The 16,800-nt window shown below is 42.3% G+C and overlaps 3 protein-coding genes and 1 long non-coding RNA gene across 6 annotated transcripts; 3 read left to right on the top strand and 1 right to left on the bottom strand.

Annotated features, from left to right (window-relative positions):
- Positions 1-1,498: 1,498 nt before the first annotated feature.
- LOC111963289 (asialoglycoprotein receptor 1) lies at positions 1,499-3,578 on the top strand. The gene is made up of 6 exons (XM_023986626.2): positions 1,499-1,689; positions 2,026-2,142; positions 2,322-2,585; positions 2,670-2,833; positions 3,050-3,189; positions 3,309-3,578. Exons 1-6 carry the CDS (start codon positions 1,533-1,535, stop codon positions 3,472-3,474), a joined length of 1,008 nt encoding a protein of 335 aa, XP_023842394.1. The 5' UTR covers positions 1,499-1,532; the 3' UTR covers positions 3,475-3,578.
- A 253-nt stretch (positions 3,579-3,831) lies between these two features.
- LOC111963288 (tetratricopeptide repeat protein 8) lies at positions 3,832-16,756 on the bottom strand. Of its 3 annotated transcripts, none has more exons than XM_023986625.2 (14): positions 16,464-16,755; positions 15,729-15,849; positions 15,478-15,541; positions 15,039-15,288; positions 14,864-14,908; positions 14,557-14,642; positions 14,374-14,461; positions 13,574-13,684; positions 13,184-13,323; positions 12,812-12,986; positions 12,493-12,615; positions 12,114-12,197; positions 11,262-11,325; positions 3,832-4,719 (listed from the first exon to the last, which is right to left on the bottom strand). In XM_023986625.2, the coding sequence occupies exons 1-13, from the start codon at positions 16,575-16,577 to the stop codon at positions 11,272-11,274; spliced, it is 1,455 nt and encodes a 484-aa protein (XP_023842393.1). In that variant the 5' UTR covers positions 16,578-16,755; the 3' UTR covers positions 3,832-4,719; positions 11,262-11,271. The 3 variants fall into 3 exon arrangements, with proteins under 3 accessions (XP_023842393.1, XP_023842392.1, XP_070299463.1); XM_023986624.2 differs by having other exon boundaries at positions 11,262-11,960; positions 16,464-16,754; XM_070443362.1 differs by lacking the exon at positions 13,574-13,684 and having other exon boundaries at positions 11,262-11,960; positions 16,464-16,756.
- On the top strand, positions 4,224-6,173 carry LOC111963290 (C-type lectin domain family 4 member E). The gene is made up of 5 exons (XM_070443363.1): positions 4,224-4,309; positions 4,389-4,672; positions 4,894-5,057; positions 5,560-5,699; positions 5,893-6,173. Coding segments are annotated over exons 1-5 (774 nt in total). The 5' UTR covers positions 4,224-4,307; the 3' UTR covers positions 6,077-6,173.
- LOC139027665 (uncharacterized) lies at positions 6,225-11,274 on the top strand. The gene is made up of 5 exons (XR_011479787.1): positions 6,225-6,499; positions 6,689-6,805; positions 6,909-7,843; positions 8,699-8,834; positions 10,548-11,274. It is a non-coding gene; the product is annotated as an uncharacterized lncRNA (long non-coding RNA).
- Positions 16,757-16,800: the final 44 nt, after the last annotated feature.

The following is a 16,800-nucleotide window of genomic DNA, read 5'->3' on the forward strand; positions in this document are numbered from 1 at the left end:
CCTTAGGAGGCTGAAGAAATTTGGCTTGTCACCCAAAACCCTGACAAACTTTTACAGATACACAATTGAGAGCATCCTGTCAGACTGTATCACAGCCTGGTACGGCAACTGCACCACCCTCAACCGCAAGGCTCTCCAGAGGGTGGTGCAGTCTGCACAACGCATCACCAGGGGCAAACTACCTGCCCTCCATGACACCTACAGCACCCGATGTCACAGAAAGGCCAAAAAGATCATCAAGGACATCAACCACCTGAGCCACTGGCTGTTCAAACCGCTACCATCCAGAAGGCGAGGTCAGTACAGGTGCATCAAAGCTGGGACCGAGAGACTGAAAAACAGCTTCTATCTCAAGGCCATCAGACTGCTAAATGGCAATCACTAACTCAGAGAGGCTGCTGCCTACATTGAGACTCAATCACTGGCCACTTTAATAAATGGATCACTAGTCACTTTATACAATGCCACTCTAAATAATGCCACTTAAATAATGTTTACATATCTTACATTACTCATATCACATGTATATACTATATTTTATACCATCTATTGCACCTTGCCTATGCCGCTCGGCCATCGCTCATTCATATACTTACATGTACATATTTTCATTCACCCCTTTAGATATGTGTGTATTAGGTAGTTGTTGGGGAATTATTAGATTACCTGTTAGATATTATTGCACTGTCGGAACTAGAAACACAAGCATTTCGCTACACTCGCATTAACATCTGCTAACCATGTGTATGTGACAAATACAATGTGATATGATTTCCCATACCGTACCTTTGAAGCGCCCCAAAAACTTTGGAGCACTAGTGGGTGCATGGTATTGTTGTTTCTGGCTCATTGACATATTTTGAGTCATGCCTTGTAAGAGGTTATATTTGTTGCACCCATTAATGAGAATGCTGTACTTATTTAACTCCTATGTGGTTATAGTGCCCCATCAATTTAAAATGTATAGGAGACAGATTGGAGAGGCAGCAAGTCTTAAACGGTTGAGCATTTTGCCATGTCCTTTTGGTCTGTTTTTCACTGTAGTCGCTGCCAGTTTGGAAGCCTTTGTTATGGCCTCTAGAAGTGCAAGTGATATAAAACACCAAATATTCATTAATATGCTTTAATGTTTGTAAACATTTGACCTAGCAGCCAACCTGCTTGCAACAATCACTTGTAATTACAATAAAATACTGTGGAATACAAACCTCTCCCATCAATGGATTTCATTCATCCATTTCGATTACGGTAGCATTTTTTTTTTTTTTTTTTACAGTATAATAATACAGTACGGTATTGTACTGTGTGTCACTATACAGTACTTGCTTTGATACTGTATTTATATTACAGTAGGTGTGTTTTAATATGAAATATAGAATTTTACTTGCCACCGAGCTGCCTGTAAGTTACTGTCAAAATCACAGTAACCCCTTTCTACGATCACTGTATCTCTGAAGTCAATCCTGTCATTGCGCAAATAGACACGCACACGCACACACAGACACTCACACACACTATATTGACACAGTCCAATGTTTGAACAAACTCAACAGAGAGATACGACCATCCCCACTGACTGGAACATTTTTAACAAGGCAGACAATTCAATGGAGAATTACGAGAAATATACCGAAAATGGGTTCGACACAGATGAAGCTCCCTTCTATCATAGCCAAGACCAGAAACCAGGTACCGTAAACAAATACATTTTTCTAGTATAAACTAATAGGATTTAGATATTAAGTCAATGTGTTAACCTTTTTCTTCAGCATATTGCGACTGTACATTTTTGTTATAGTATATTTTTGAATTGGCTTTAGAAAAGCTCTTTGAGACAATGTGGCCTTTGACACTGCCCACCCCCAAAGTGTAACCCTGATCCAGTTTGTGCAAATCATACATTTTAGTAAGCTGTCTAGAATGTTTCACTGAAATCGTTCAGTGAAAACATTACTATTTTGTGGACTGTTTATAACTTGTTTATAACCTCTACACTCTGATACTGATGGAAATGATCCCTTTCAGTATCCACATTCACAGTAAGAGATGGGCCCAGTTTTCCGCATTACCGATTGGTTACAATATGTTTGGGGCCACTTGGTGCTCTTCTACTGGTTGTTGCCATTGTCCTGGGAGTATACTGTGAGTATAACCATGTCCAAAGACTCAACACTAAGTATAGTAATCTCTCACTCTTAATGTACATGTCAATGCAGCATGCATGTCCTGTTGTTTACATAGAAAAAACGTAAACATACTACTTTTTTCATGAAAGGTGTTTTTTTCTCCCTAGTGATATTGGGTTCCTCTGATCCCCACAGGTAATAAAGTCAGTGAGAGTCATCTTCCACTATATCAGAATTTAACACAGATCAGCAGTGAGCTGGAGCAACTCAGAGCCGCCCAGAACAATGTGATTCATGCTAAAGAGGAGGCCCAGAGAAAGTTACACAGAGAGCTCACTAGCCTCCACCAACTAGAGATAGCATTACAGCAACAGACGACCAGCAGCGATAACTTTCAGGCGCAGATTGAGAGCCTTCGCAAGGACAAGACGCAGCTGCAGTCCCAAATATCTTCGCTTGGTGAGATAACTTTTTGTGAGACACCCAATTTAGGATTTGATCTACTGACTAGTAAAAAAACAAACATCCAATGTGTCTTTACAGAGCTAAGCTGTGGCCTATGTTTGCCAGGATGGGATCTGCTCAACTCAACATGTTACTACTTTGCCATTTCTGATGCCAATGAGGCTAGAAGCTGGGGAGAGGCCAGAAAAGAATGTTTAAGTTATGGAGCTGACCTGGTTGTGGTAGATAGCTGGGAGAAGCAGGTAAGACATGGACCGTCAGTGCGGATCTTGCTCCTGTAACTGGGAGCGTGATGTTTATTATCATATTTTGTGTGACTCTGAGGGCATTGTAGTGGGAAAGTGAGTACTGTTCCAAACTTGGCATTATTAATAATTTAACCAACCTAGTTCAACAGCTTGTTTGTGCATGACTCCCTCTCTTTCTCTGTGTTTGTTTGTGTGTGTGTGTTTTCTCAGGAGTTTATGAGTAAGTCGATACAAGCATTAAGATACAGTTCAATAGTCAGGTACAACACTGGGTTCTGGATTGGATTGAAGGAGGAAGAGGATACAGAGGGGACCTGGACATGGCTTGATGGGACTGAGCTGACTCAGGGGTAAGCACTGCACAAGTTATTGGAATTGGTTTGTTCAGTAGCTAGTGTTACCATTGTCTATTACTATTGTCTTATTACCTATTACATAGTCTAAAAAATAACCTTGACCTTTGTTCAAGGTACTGGGCAGATGGGGAGCCGAATGACGATAAGAAAGCCGAGGACTGTGCAGCCATTTACTCCAAAACTCATCCCAGGAAGACTTGGAACGATGCCCCATGTACACATGCACTGAAATGGATATGTGAAATGAAAGCAAAGGCAGCCCAGGAATTAAAGTTGTAATAATTTGTCTCATGAGTGTTGCCATTTGCAAAGACACTACATGTTAAATGAAAATGTTTATAACGACAGTAAATTAAAAAATATTGGGCAATTATAATACATCACTGGTTGTTTGAGGATCTTTCTGTCACACACACACACACACACACACACACACACACACACACACACACACAACACACACACACACACACACACACACACACACACAACACACACACACACACACAACCACACACACACACACAACACGCACAAACAAACACTCCCCTCCACTCAAACCACCAAATGGCTTCACAGTATTCACATGAAGCATTGACATAGGCAATGACTAAACAAATCATCCACAGACAGAGAGAATGAGTAAACAGTTGTTTAATTCAATATTGGCAGACAGCAGACAGACAAGTCAATGGAAAATTCTGACATATCAAAAATGTGTTGAAAGGATTCAAGGGAACATATAATGAGCTGATATGTCAGGATGATTTCAGCACAGATGGACATCCTCTCCATAACAGACAAGACCAACAACAAGGTACAGTGACCTTTTTCGAAAATCAAGAGAATATCTGCTCTCCTATAAATATCAATCCAGGAGCTGGTGACAGATTGTAGATTTGAGAATGAAATTCTGAATACAGTATGTCACAAAAAATCCTGTGGATTAACCCAAATATTATTGCGGTAATACTTGATAAAATTGTCCCCTTGTCCAGTGTCCATCTTCAGGTGAGAGATGGCAGAGTTTTTCGATTCTATCGATTGGTTGCAGTGAGTCTGGGCATGCTCATTGCTCTTCTACTGGTCGTTGACATTGGTCTGGGGGTCCAATGTGAGTAGTGTCCTTGATCATTTCACTCTCCTTTAAATAATTAATTGAATAATTCTGTCTCTTCCTCTAGTGATGTTAGGTCTCTCTTTGGTCCCCACAGACAGCAAAGTCGTGAGAAGTACGGTCCACTATATCAGAACTTGACACAAATCAGCAGTGAGCTGGAGCAACTCAGAGCCACCCACAGTAATATGATCCATGCTAAAGAGGAGGCCTTGACAGTGTTGCAGAAAGAGCTCCAAAAGGTGAACAAAACCAGCGGGCAGCTAGGGAGTGCCAAACACACTGGCATGGAGTTACAGAGGCAGGTTGAAAGCCTTCAGGAACAGGTGGCGGCATTGCAGTCCAGGGTCACTGAAGTTGGTGAGACTTTTTGGACTCAGTCTTTTGTATGCTATGCAATGTTGTATCTAGAAGAGACATTGATGAATTTATTATTGGTAGATGTTCATAACAAAATAATTGCTTTGATAATATCCCAATCTGGAGATCTGAAACAGCAGCGCATGCTTATATGGGGGCCTTCATTTTTCACGTTACTACAAAAGTAATGTTTCAATGTTTTCCATCTCGTTTTATAACAGTGGAAATCTGTGGCCGTTGTTTGCCAGGATGGAAATTGCTCAACTCGGTGTGTTACTACTTTCCCTTGTCTAACTCCATTCCTCTGAAAACGTGGGACAGAAGCAGAGATAACTGCATTAAAAAGGGAGCTGACCTGGCAATAATAGATAGTGAAGAGAAGCAGGTAAGTTATTTGGATATATTCCATATTTCTCCCGAGAGGCGCAGCGGTCTAAGGCACTGCATCTCAGTGCAAGACGTGTCACTGCAGTACCTGATTCAAATCCAGGCTGCATCACATCCGGCTGTGATTGGGAGTCCCATACGGCGGCGCACAATTGGCACAGCGTCGTCTGGGTTTGGCCGGGGTAGGCCGTCATTGTAAATAAGAATTTGTTCTTAACTGACTTGCCTAGTTAAATAAAGGTTAAATATATATATATATATTTTTTAATATGGTGTAACTTCCAAAATGTGTTAAATAAAATATACAGTACATACCAGGTTAGCATAGAATGAGTAGAACATTCTAGCATTTTCATCAGTTCTATGGAATGTCTCTCTAAGTGGAATTATGTTAATGCCCCACTCCATGGAATAGACCCCTTTACATGGTAAAGGTTTGACCACTATCTCACTCTCTCTTTCTCTCTCTCTATGTGTGGTGTGTGTGTGTGTCTGCTCAGGAGTTTATCAATAAGGCAATACAAGCATTAAGATCCAGCTCAGGATCCTGGCACCTAACAGGGTTCTGGATAGGACTGAAGGAGGAAGAGGATGAAGAGGGAACCTGGGCATGGCTTGATGGGACTGAACTGACTCAGGGGTAAGAGGTGCACAAGTTATTGGAATTGGTTCGTTTAGTAGCTAGTATTACCATTAACTATTACTACTGTCCTATTACCTATTAATTAATATCAGAGCCATGTAGACTCTGATTAACATAAGTTTAACCTATCTGCTGTGGCATGGTATGGATAAACAAATTGTCTAAAAATGAACCTTGACCTTTGTTCAAGATACTGGGCAGATGGGGAGCCTAACGACGATATGAATAACGAGGACTGTGCAGCCATTTACTCCAAAAACCATCCCAAGACGACTTGGGATGCCATGAAGACTTGGAACGATGCCCCATGTAGATATGCACTGAAATGGATATGTGAAATGAAAGCAAAGGAAGTTCAGGAATTAAAGTTGTAATAATTTGTCTCATGAGTGTTGTCATATGCAAAGACACTACATGTTAAAAGAAAATGTTTATAACAAAAGTAAATTAAAATTGGGCAAATATAATACATCACTGGTTGTTTGAGGATCTTTCTGGTCACACACACACACACACACACACACACACACCCCTCCACTCAAACCACCAATGGCTTCACAGTATTCACATGAAGCATTGACATAGGGCAATGACTAAACAAATCATCCACAGACAGAGAGAATGAGTAGACAGTTGTTTTAGTTCAATATTGGCAGACAGCAGACAGACAAGTCAATGGAGAATTCTGACATATCAGAAGATCGGTTTAAGGGATTCAAGGGAACATACAACGAGCTGATGTCAGGATGATTTCAGCACAGATGGACATCCTCTCCATAACAGACAAGACCAACAAGGTACCGTAAGGAAAACGTGACCTTTTTGGAAAATCAAGAGAATAACTGCTCTCATATAAAATATCAATCCAACTTTTGACAGATTGTAGATTTGAGAATGAAATTCTGAATACAGGTATGTCACAAAAATCCTGTGGATTAACCCAAATATTATTGCGGTAATACTTGATAAAATTGTCCCTTGTCCAGTGTCCATGTTCATGGTGAGAGATGGGCAGAGTTCTCGATTCTACTGATTGGTTGCAGTGAGTCTGGGCATGCTCAGTGCTCTTCTACTGGTCGTTGACATTGGTCTGGGGGTCCAATGTGAGTAGTGTCCTTAATCATTTCACTCTGCTTTAAATAATTAATTGAAATATCTGCTGTCCTCTTCCTCTAGTGATGTTAGGTCTCTCTTTGGTCCCCATAGACAGCAAGGTCAGTGAGAATTACAGTCCACTATATCAGAACTTGACACAGAGCAGTAGTGAGCTGGAGCAACTCAGAGCCACCCACAGCAATATGATCCATGCCAAAGAGGAGGTTGCAACCTGGTCTCAGAGAATTTCATACTATTCTGTATGTAAATCTGAGACATCCCATTTAGTTTGATATGTTACATTTCGTATGTTATTGCAATGACCTAACTAGATCATAAAGGAACAATTGTCCAGACAGAGGATTGAGTTTAAGAATTTACGGTTTATTAACCCAACTTCATACAGGCTACTGTTTGGCCATAGCCCACACCAAATAAACGAAGGATACCCCTATAAAACAACTGTGACCTTCTCTTGTGAAGGCCAGACGTAAGCTAGGCTAGGGTTTAGGGGTTATGGTTAAAGGGGAAAGGTTAGCTAAAAGGGTTAAGGTTAGGGGAAGGGTTAGCTAACATGCTAAGTAGTAGCAAAGTTGCTAATTAGCAAAAAGGCTAAAGTTGTCTGTCATGAGATTCAAACTTGCAACTTATGGCTTGCTAGATGTTCGCGTTATCCACCCACCTCGATCAACCATCCTCCTTTCGTTTTTGCCTTAAGTAACCATCTGTCTTATGTAACCATGCCAAATTTACCATATCATACTAAATGGAGTGCCCCGGTTTTAGGTACAGAATACGAAATGCTCTGAGTCCAGGTTGCGAGAGCTCCAAAAGGTGAACAAAACCAGCGGGCAGCTAGGGAGTGCCAAACACACTGGCATGGAGTTACAGAGGCAGGTTGAAAGCCTTCAGGAACNAGCTCCAAAAGGTGAACAAAACCAGCGGGCAGCTAGGGAGTGCCAAACACACTGGCATGGAGTTACAGAGGCAGGTTGAAAGCCTTCAGGAACAGAAGGTGGCATTGCAGTCCAGGGTCACTGAAGTTGGTGAGACTTTTGGGACTCAGTCTTTTGTATGCTATGCAATGTTGTATGTAGAACAGACATTGATGACTGTAAATTCTTAGGAGACGATTGACTCGTCTGTTTAAGCTAGATATGTTTTTTGTATGGGGTGAGTCTCAATCCACCGCATACGCCTATGTCGGCCTTTCGCACCTGCGATGGAAAATGGCAGATCTACAGCGCTGTTTGCCAGACCAGGAGACATCCCAAACATCGGTCTTCTCAAAAAACGACTGTAGCGTTCGAACGATATGGTTTGTCCTACAAACTAATATGACCACACTTACGGAAAGGGGACTCTCACGAGGGTCTTCTCCACAAGTGTTGTCTGAAAGTAACCCAGTACCGGTTAAACAAATTCATGAAAGTATGGAAGTAGTTTTGTGCCAACAAAAAAATATTTAATATGTGTCCCCAAAATATATATACAGTATTTCCTGAGCTTTCGTATATATCTCCTAGATATAGGACAGACACTTCAAAACCTTACTCCTTTACATTACATCGTTTACATTTATTCTTTGACTGTTTGTTTTTCCATTTATATATATTTTTTATAACTACAGGGGTCCTAAAATTCAAAATCAAATAGCTAAATGATCCATGACCATGTCAAAACAATTCCATATGTTAGCTTAGTAGAACCCCCTCCCCCAACATTTCCATCAGTTCTATGTAATGTGTCTCTATGTGGAATGCTCTAAGTGCCCTACTCCATGGAGTAGGCCCCTTTACATTGTAATGGTTTGAGAGCACTATAAGAGAAAGAATGTCCAAAATTCAGTTACCACTGATTAAATAAGCTTCTTTCCTGCCTTGTTGTGTTTGATTGCTCAGGCATTCATAAGTTGATGCACACAGTGCAGTTTAACTCCGAACCCATGCACATAAAAGGGTTCTGGATAGGACTGAAGGAGGAAGAGGATACAGAGGGGACCTGGACATGGCTTGATGGGACTGATCTGACTCAGGGGTAAGAGCTGCACAAGTCATTGGACTGGATAGAGGGTTTAATCATGTATGACCTTCTATGTACACTGCTCAAAAAAATAAATGGAACACTTAAACAACACAATGTAACTCCAAGTCAATCACACTTCTGTGAAATCAAACTGTCCATTAGGAGCAACACTGATTGACAATAATTTACATGCTGTTGTGCAAATGGAATAGACAACAGGTGGAAATTATAGGCAATTAGCAAGACACCCCCAAAAAGGAGTGGTTCTGCAGGTGGTGACCACAGACCACTTCTCAGTTCCTATGCTCCTGGCTGATGTTTTGGTCACTTTTGAATGCTGGCGTGGCTTTCACTCTAGTGGTAGCATGAGACGGAGTCTACAACCCACACAAGTGCTCAGGTAGTGCAGCTCATCCAGGATGGCACATCAATGCGAGCTGTGGAAGAAGGTTTGCTGTGTCTGTCAGCGTATGTCCAGAGCATGGAGGCGCTACCAGGAGACAGGCAGTACATCAGGAGATGGAGGAGGCCGTAGGAGGGCAAACAACCAGCAGCAGGACGCTACCTCCGCCTTTGTGCAAGGAGGAGCACTGCCAGAGCCTGCAAATGACCTCCAGCAGGCCACAAATGTGCATGTGTCTGCTCAAACGGTCAGAAATAGACTCCATGAGGGTGGTATGAGGGCCGACGTCCACAGGTGGGGGTTGTGCTTACAGCCAAACCGTGCAGGACGTTTGGCATTTGCCAGAGAACACCAAGATTGGCAAATTCGCCACTGGCGCCCTGTGCTCTTCACAGATGAAAGCAGGTTCACACTGAGCACATGTGACAGACGTGACAGAGTCTGGAGACGCCGGGGAGAACGTTCTGCTGCCTGCAACATCCTCCAGCCATGCCGGTTTGGCGGTGGGTCAGTCATGGTGTGGGGTGGCATTTCTTTGGGGGGCCGCACAGCCCTCCATGTGCTCGCCAGAGGTAGCCTGACTGCCATTAAGGTACCGAGATGAGATCCTCAGACCCCTTGTGAGACCATATGCTGGTGCGTTTGGCCCTGGGTTCCTCCTAATGCAAGACAATGCTAGACCTCAGTGGGCTGGAGTGTGTTCTGCAAGAGGAAGGCATTGATGCTATGGACTGGCCCGCCCGTTCCCAGACCTGAATCCAATTGAGCACATCTGGGACATCATGTCTCGCTCCATCCACCAATGCCACGTTGCACCACAGACTGTCCAGGAGTTGGCGGATGCTTTAGTCAGGTCTGGGAGGAGATCCCTCAGGAGACCATCGCCACTCATCAGGAGCATGCCCAGGCGTTGTAGGGAGGTCATACAGGCACGTGGAGGCCACACACACTACTGAGCCTCATTTTGACTTGTTTTAAGGACATTACATCAAAGTTGGATCAGCCTGTAGTGTGGTTTTCCACTTTAATTTTGACTCCAAATCCAGACCTCCATGGGTTGATAAATTTGATTTCCATTGATCATTTTTGTGTGATTTTGTTGTCAGCACATTCAACTATGTAAAGAAAAAAAAATTTAATAAGAATATTTCATTCATTCAGATCTAAGATGTGTTATTTTAGTGTTCCCTTTATTCTTTTGAGCAGTGTATTTGTATAGACCAACATGTTAAGCAGTTCTTGGTTAAATGTTTCCACTGTACCATTATCATTCAGGATAATACCAGAATGTCTAGAAAGTAACCTTTAACTTGGTTTAAAAGGTACTGGGAAGACGGAGAGCCCAATGACCACTATGGAATGGAGGACTTTGCGGCCATCAAAATAAATCCCATGAAGTTCTGGAATGATGCTACTTGTACAAGTGAAATGCAATCAAGGAAGGCTTATAAATTACTGTAAAATGTCCATTATTTCATTAAGTAAATACATACATTGAAAATAATAGGCATTGGAATCAAATGTAAATTGAAGTTGTACATAGCATAAGATTGTATCTGTTGAAATAAATTGTCATACTGTAAAGTTAAACACATAGAAATGAATATGAGTTCTGTATCTTTTTGATCATAACGAGTAATCAATCAAAAACAAACAAGACAGACTACAAATTGTTATCACATCTGCTCCTGCCACGCCCTCTAGTGCTCATCTGGTGTCTCCTTGACCTGCCACCACTCCCCCAGTGCTCTCTCCCTCTCCCTCTGTGTGTGTGTGTTTGTGTGGGCGGAAACATAATCAAGACCTCTACAAATACTCAGTCCTGCCGCTTCCTCACTGCCAGATCATAATCTCTGTTCATTCTGCCTGCTCTGACTCTGGTCCCTGGATTGCCCACTCTACTACTCCCTTGGATTCCCCTCCGGACCTGCTCACCCTGTCTCAACCCCTCTCGCTCCAGCCTCAGCATTTGGTTTCCAGCAACCTGCCCGAGCTTCCCTGAACTGCACTCCATCTCCCCGTGTTTCAATAAATACCTTGGTTACTTCATCCCAGTCTCCTCATCTGAGTCTGCTCTTGGGTTCCCCTGTTCCACTCCGTCTAACAATTGTGACAAGAGGAATGGTAGTACAAAAATACATCTGAATACACTATAAAAAGATAGCAGTATAAATACATTACCTATAAATATTTGTTTCTTCCATGTTCATACTTTACTATGTACATTTACTAATCGGTGCTTAAAAGTACCTTACACTATTCTACAAGCCTGTGAACCAACCATTGCAGAGAAAAACAAGCACATAAAACACTTAAATTACAACTAATAAGACCTACATTGGGCTAGGCAGTTGTAAACTACTGTTTTACAATCATTTCTGTACAGTGAGTTGCCCAAGCCAGATTGCCCTTGGTATCATTTAGCCTGTATAATGTCACCATCAAGTAACAGTTGTGTCCCTGCAGGAAAGAGATTTGTCTGTAGATCGTGAAGACGTCTAACCATTACACGAGGAGGCCAGTCACTGTTGTTTAATAGCAGCACTCTATGACAAGTGAGTAAGTGAGCTACCGCACAGGCAGACTGGACTTTCAGGTCAGGTGTGTTGGTCAGTAGCTCACAGCACAGCAAAGTGCTGGCGCAGGTGTTTCAAAATCTCTTGGGTATCTACATGCTCAGGGAAGGCATCCTCTGACCTCTGGGCAGCAGTATAGCTACTCTGCAGATCTCCAGTCTGGACACAGCAGAAGACAACAGCACATCAATTAATATGATCCCTCATGACTAAAAACAGTCTGTCCTTTTAATTTAAAACAGTGCTATGAATGTGCAGGCTGCATGTCAATAGTTAAATAGATTAAAAAGTGCTGATGAGATGTCTCGTTACCTTGTCTGACAGAGTGGAGTAGTTAAAGTGTGGTTCATACATGTGAGGGGCGAGTGATGCAGCGGTCTGGAGGAAAGCTTTGGACTGTGAGAAAAAGGAGGAAATCAAAAACAACCATTCTGAATTAGACTCTATACCAAAACATCATAAACAGTCAACTACTGTAGATGCTCCTAAAGACTTTTTACATAATGTGTTGTACTATATGGAAAATAACCACTGGGTATAATGCCTTAGAAGAGCAAGCCTGGAAGAAGTTTCCACCAGTTGGAAAGAAGGTATGTCATTTATAACAGATTTACTCTCTCAATTCTCTTACCAAAACTAACATTTGATCAATATCATATATTTTAAGATCTAGAAACCCCAGTTCACTCACCTGCTCAATGTGTCCCTTGCGTAGCTCCAGCACAGCCAGGTTATTATAGGCCTCAGCATGGTCGTTGTTGAAGGCCAAGGCCAGTTTAAAACACTGGTATGCCAGAGTCAGGTCTCCTATTCCCTGTGGGGAGAAACATAAGATGCATGTAACATAAACAGAAATGTGAAGAAGTGATAGCATGCTATATGTTCAAAGCACGCAGCCAGAGTTTGGAACCTGTCCAAGAGAAACCAGTTGGCATACAGAAGAGGGTGCTGTAGAGTAACTTCATGCAGTAACAATAACATCTGTGTGTGCTAAGCTAACGCTAACGCACCACAGCTACGTGTCCAATGTTGTACCAGACGTCAGCCTGCTCCTCATCGTTGGCCACTAGGGCCAGAGCCCTCTCAAAGGAGGAGAGGGTCATGTCATACTGCTGGGCATAGAAGCAGCACAGTCCAAGGTTGTTGTACAGCTGGCAATTATATACTCCCATCTGCAGCAGCCGTCTACAGGAAAGGAGGGTTAGAGGGAAAAACAACTGTAAAGTCAACGCAACCACACAAGGCATGTGTATCCATTGACATGATCAACATTCTTTAATATTAGACTGGCATAGCCATAATAATCAGAGTCAAATGAGGGAATTAAAGGGAGTGGTATGTGTGTGTGTGTGTGTGTGTGTGTGTGTGTGTGTGTGACTAACCTGTAAAAGCGCAGGGCGATCTCAGGCTGGTCCGTGTAGAAGTGATTGCTGCCTATGCAGGCGATAGCCTCAACGTGAGTGTTGTCCTGCTTCAGGACATCTTTGTAGTACTCTGTGGCTGAGGTGAAGTTATTCATCTCCTGTGAGAGACGCAGATAACAGATACTATTAAAGACAGATTTTGGACCTCCTGATCAACCTGCATCTGTTCTCTCAATTGAGAGTAGAATTATTCAATAGCTACTAGAGATGCAAAACAATTAGGCTCCAAATTCCAGGGCAATCAGCTGATATTTTCAGATTACACATCTGACAAGCCAATTTCAACCGGTGCTTTCTTTAAGCAAGAGAACGCTTCACAAACAACAAAAAAGGAATCATGTCACGTGCCTCGTGAATGCGAGCAATTCCTGTTAAGAGAGTGACCTCCCCAGGAAAGTGGTCCAGACCTTGCTTGAAGAGGTTCAGTGCAGTTATAGGCTGATCAAGCCGCTGATACACCTGTTTTAGTGGCAAAACAGAACAATAAGTATTTTTATATAATTTGTGACAAATATAGGGCAGTAGATCGCTGTAGATCGATGTTCTGTTTGACGTGCTACCTGACCTGCTGTTTTTAACTCTCTAGAGACAGCAGGAGCGGTAGAGATACTTTCAATGATCGGCTATGAAAAGCCAACTGACATTTACTCCTGAGGTGCTGACCTGTTGCACCCTCGACAACTACTGTGATTATTATTATTTGACCATGCTGGTCATTTATGACCATTTGAACATCTTGGCCATGTTCTGTTATAATCTCCACCCGGTACAGCCAGAAGAGGACTGGCCACCCCTCATAGCCTGGTTCCTCTCTAGGTTTCTTCCTAGGTTTTGGCCTTTCTAGGGAGTTTTTCCTAGCCACTGTGCTTCTACACCTGCATTGCTTGATGTTTGGGGTTTTAGGCTGTGTTTCTGTACAGCACTTTGATATATCAGCTGATGTAAGAAGGGCTATATAAATAAATTTGATAAAAAAACAAAACCTATTTGGATTTATAGAAACAACTCGCCATTGAGTGACGCACCACGTGCTATCTGCTACGGAGAAGCCTTGTGTCATGGTTAATCCATACTGTATACAGTGGTTTTACACTTGTAATTACACAGTATTTACAGTGTTAGGGACATTGTAGGTTGCATGTTGTTACCTTCGCCAGATAGAGGTACGTGTCCACCACCTCCTGATGATTGAGAGCAGATTGGAACTGTTTTTCTGATTCCCGGTGTAAACCAAGTCTGTCAATGAAAACAGTCACAATGTAGTAGAATTGTAGTGGTAGTATAGTATAATAACAGTTGTTTGAGATCTAAGTAATTATCTAAAGATTTACCTGTAGTAGCATTTCCCCAGCTGGACTTTCCACCACCAGTCTTTGAACTGAGCATTCTCAGTGGCCAGAGCAGCCAGGTCTAAAGCCTGTACACAAACAAAAAAGGTACAAATGGCTTTAGAGTGAAACTTACAAACAAAAACAATATGGGAAGCCAAAGACATACACTAATATTGAGTGGATTTAACAAGTGACATCAATAGGTGATCCTAGCTTTCATCTTGATTCACCTGGTCAGTCTGTCATGGAAAGAGCAGATGTTCCTAATGTTTTGTAAACTCAGTGTATATCTGTATTGGTAACTCACATTTTTAACATCATTTTCATGATGGAAGATGTACTCAAATAAGGTCTGGGGGCAGAAAAAACCCCCAAAGAAATTGTCATAACATGTATTGAACCCGAATAAATACAAGTACAATGACAAAAATATTTTTGGAGAGACCATGTTCATTGCCTTACATTCATAAAAATACTCTTACCTTGGATAAATTGGGCTTCTGGGCATATTTAGCGAAGTTGAGTCTAGATAAGTTTATAAATGGTCCCTCAGGATTGGTCAACATGGAGGCTGTTCCCAGCCGGACAAATCTCCCAGACGCACTAGTGACAGGACGGGCAGTGTGTGCCGTGCGAGGGGTCCTGATGGCTTGTTCCATCGTCCCTGGTCTGCCAGACTGGGTACTGGGCCTCACAAACCCTGTGATAGGACGTCCCGATTGGGTCATGGGCCTAGATTCAGGGAAAAAAAGCTCAGTTCAGATTCAGAACTAATCTGATGCTTTTCAAGGAACATAATGCTCCCCACGACTCAATTTCAGAAACATTGTTACAGTAATTGCACAATTTCAGTAGGGGAAATGCCTTGGGATACTTACCTAACACATACAAGATAGTTGTGAATTCTAAAATGTCACATACCTGATGGCTGGAGTAGGTCCACCTCCATGGCTTGTTCCTGGAAGCCTCAGTGATGTCCCAGGGCCTGAAAGAAAGCTTCATTACAGTACATTCAAAGAGCTGAGAACATTTTGGACAGATTTTACCAGATCAGAATGGTAATATATTTTTGTGATTGAGACAGACTTTGAGATTCAGTAGGCTGTACTGACCATTTGGCCTGACCGGGAAAAACTCTTGGCCCTCTGGGACAGTTCAGAGTTCAGACTTACGAGCAACCTGAGCGATGGAGCTCTCATCCAGCAACATCTCAGCGATCCCCTCCTGGTCCACCTCCACCTCATCAATGTACACCATCTCTGTCAGAGCACGGGTCTTCAGACTCCATGCAGCCTGTCAAAGAAATAACAGAGTGTGTTTAGAAGGCATATTTACAGTGAGTCAGATTTTATTTTACAATGTGATGTTACAAGGTATGGAACTCCAGTACAGATATTTCATTAATTTAGCTATCCATTCTATTTGTATTTCAACATGCCAGGTTAGAATCAGCATGGCAAGGAAGAGGTTACCTCAGAGATATATGATGAGGAGTCAGGTTCCTTTTAATACAGCAGTGAGTGAAATTATGAGAGAAGATGTGAATACAGATTTGATGCATACATTATAGAAAGCACATTTCAAGAAAAAGGAAGCTAAGAGTAGCTAGATTAACTAAAAGTGAGATGAAATTGACAGCGGGGCACTAGCTAAGGTCTAAATTTGCCATACATGATAGCTAGGCTAGCTAACTAGTTAACAAGATGTTTTTTCTTGCAACCAATACTACATAGCTAGCTAACAATGTGCTAGCAAAACAGCTAGCTAGCCAGCAAGCAAGCAATGGCAGATTTTGCAAGCATGCTATCAACATTAGCTTGCTACTGCTAGCTAAATTGGATTAATACTTGGAGCTGGCTAGCAGAGCTAAAATAACTAGCTAGCTAGCAAGTTCAGCTTATAATTACCTGGTCGTATGGACTGTCCTCCAATATCTTCGAACAAATATTGGAACATGGTTGGAACTTCCGTCTTCTAAAGTAGCTCCATGCAAGAAACAAGGGATCCATAGGTATCTCCATTGTGTCTTAATTGCTTGTAGTACTAAAATAAATGAAGAGGTAGCTAGCTAGGTAAATTAGAGCTTAGATATCAACACTAAGCTTGTTGCTTGAGCAGCAAGTGTCCTGTCACTCCCAGCAACGGAGGAGAGGGGAGGGGAGGTCCTCTTGTATGTGCACTTGATTGAGCTCGCTCAGCATGCCGGAGGGGATGGAGGTGTGCACTGGCACTGCTTTTAAGACC

Source organism: Salvelinus sp. IW2-2015, linkage group LG4q.2, assembly GCF_002910315.2.
Source record: "Salvelinus sp. IW2-2015 linkage group LG4q.2, ASM291031v2, whole genome shotgun sequence".
Lineage (NCBI taxonomy): Eukaryota > Metazoa > Chordata > Actinopteri > Salmoniformes > Salmonidae > Salvelinus > Salvelinus sp. IW2-2015.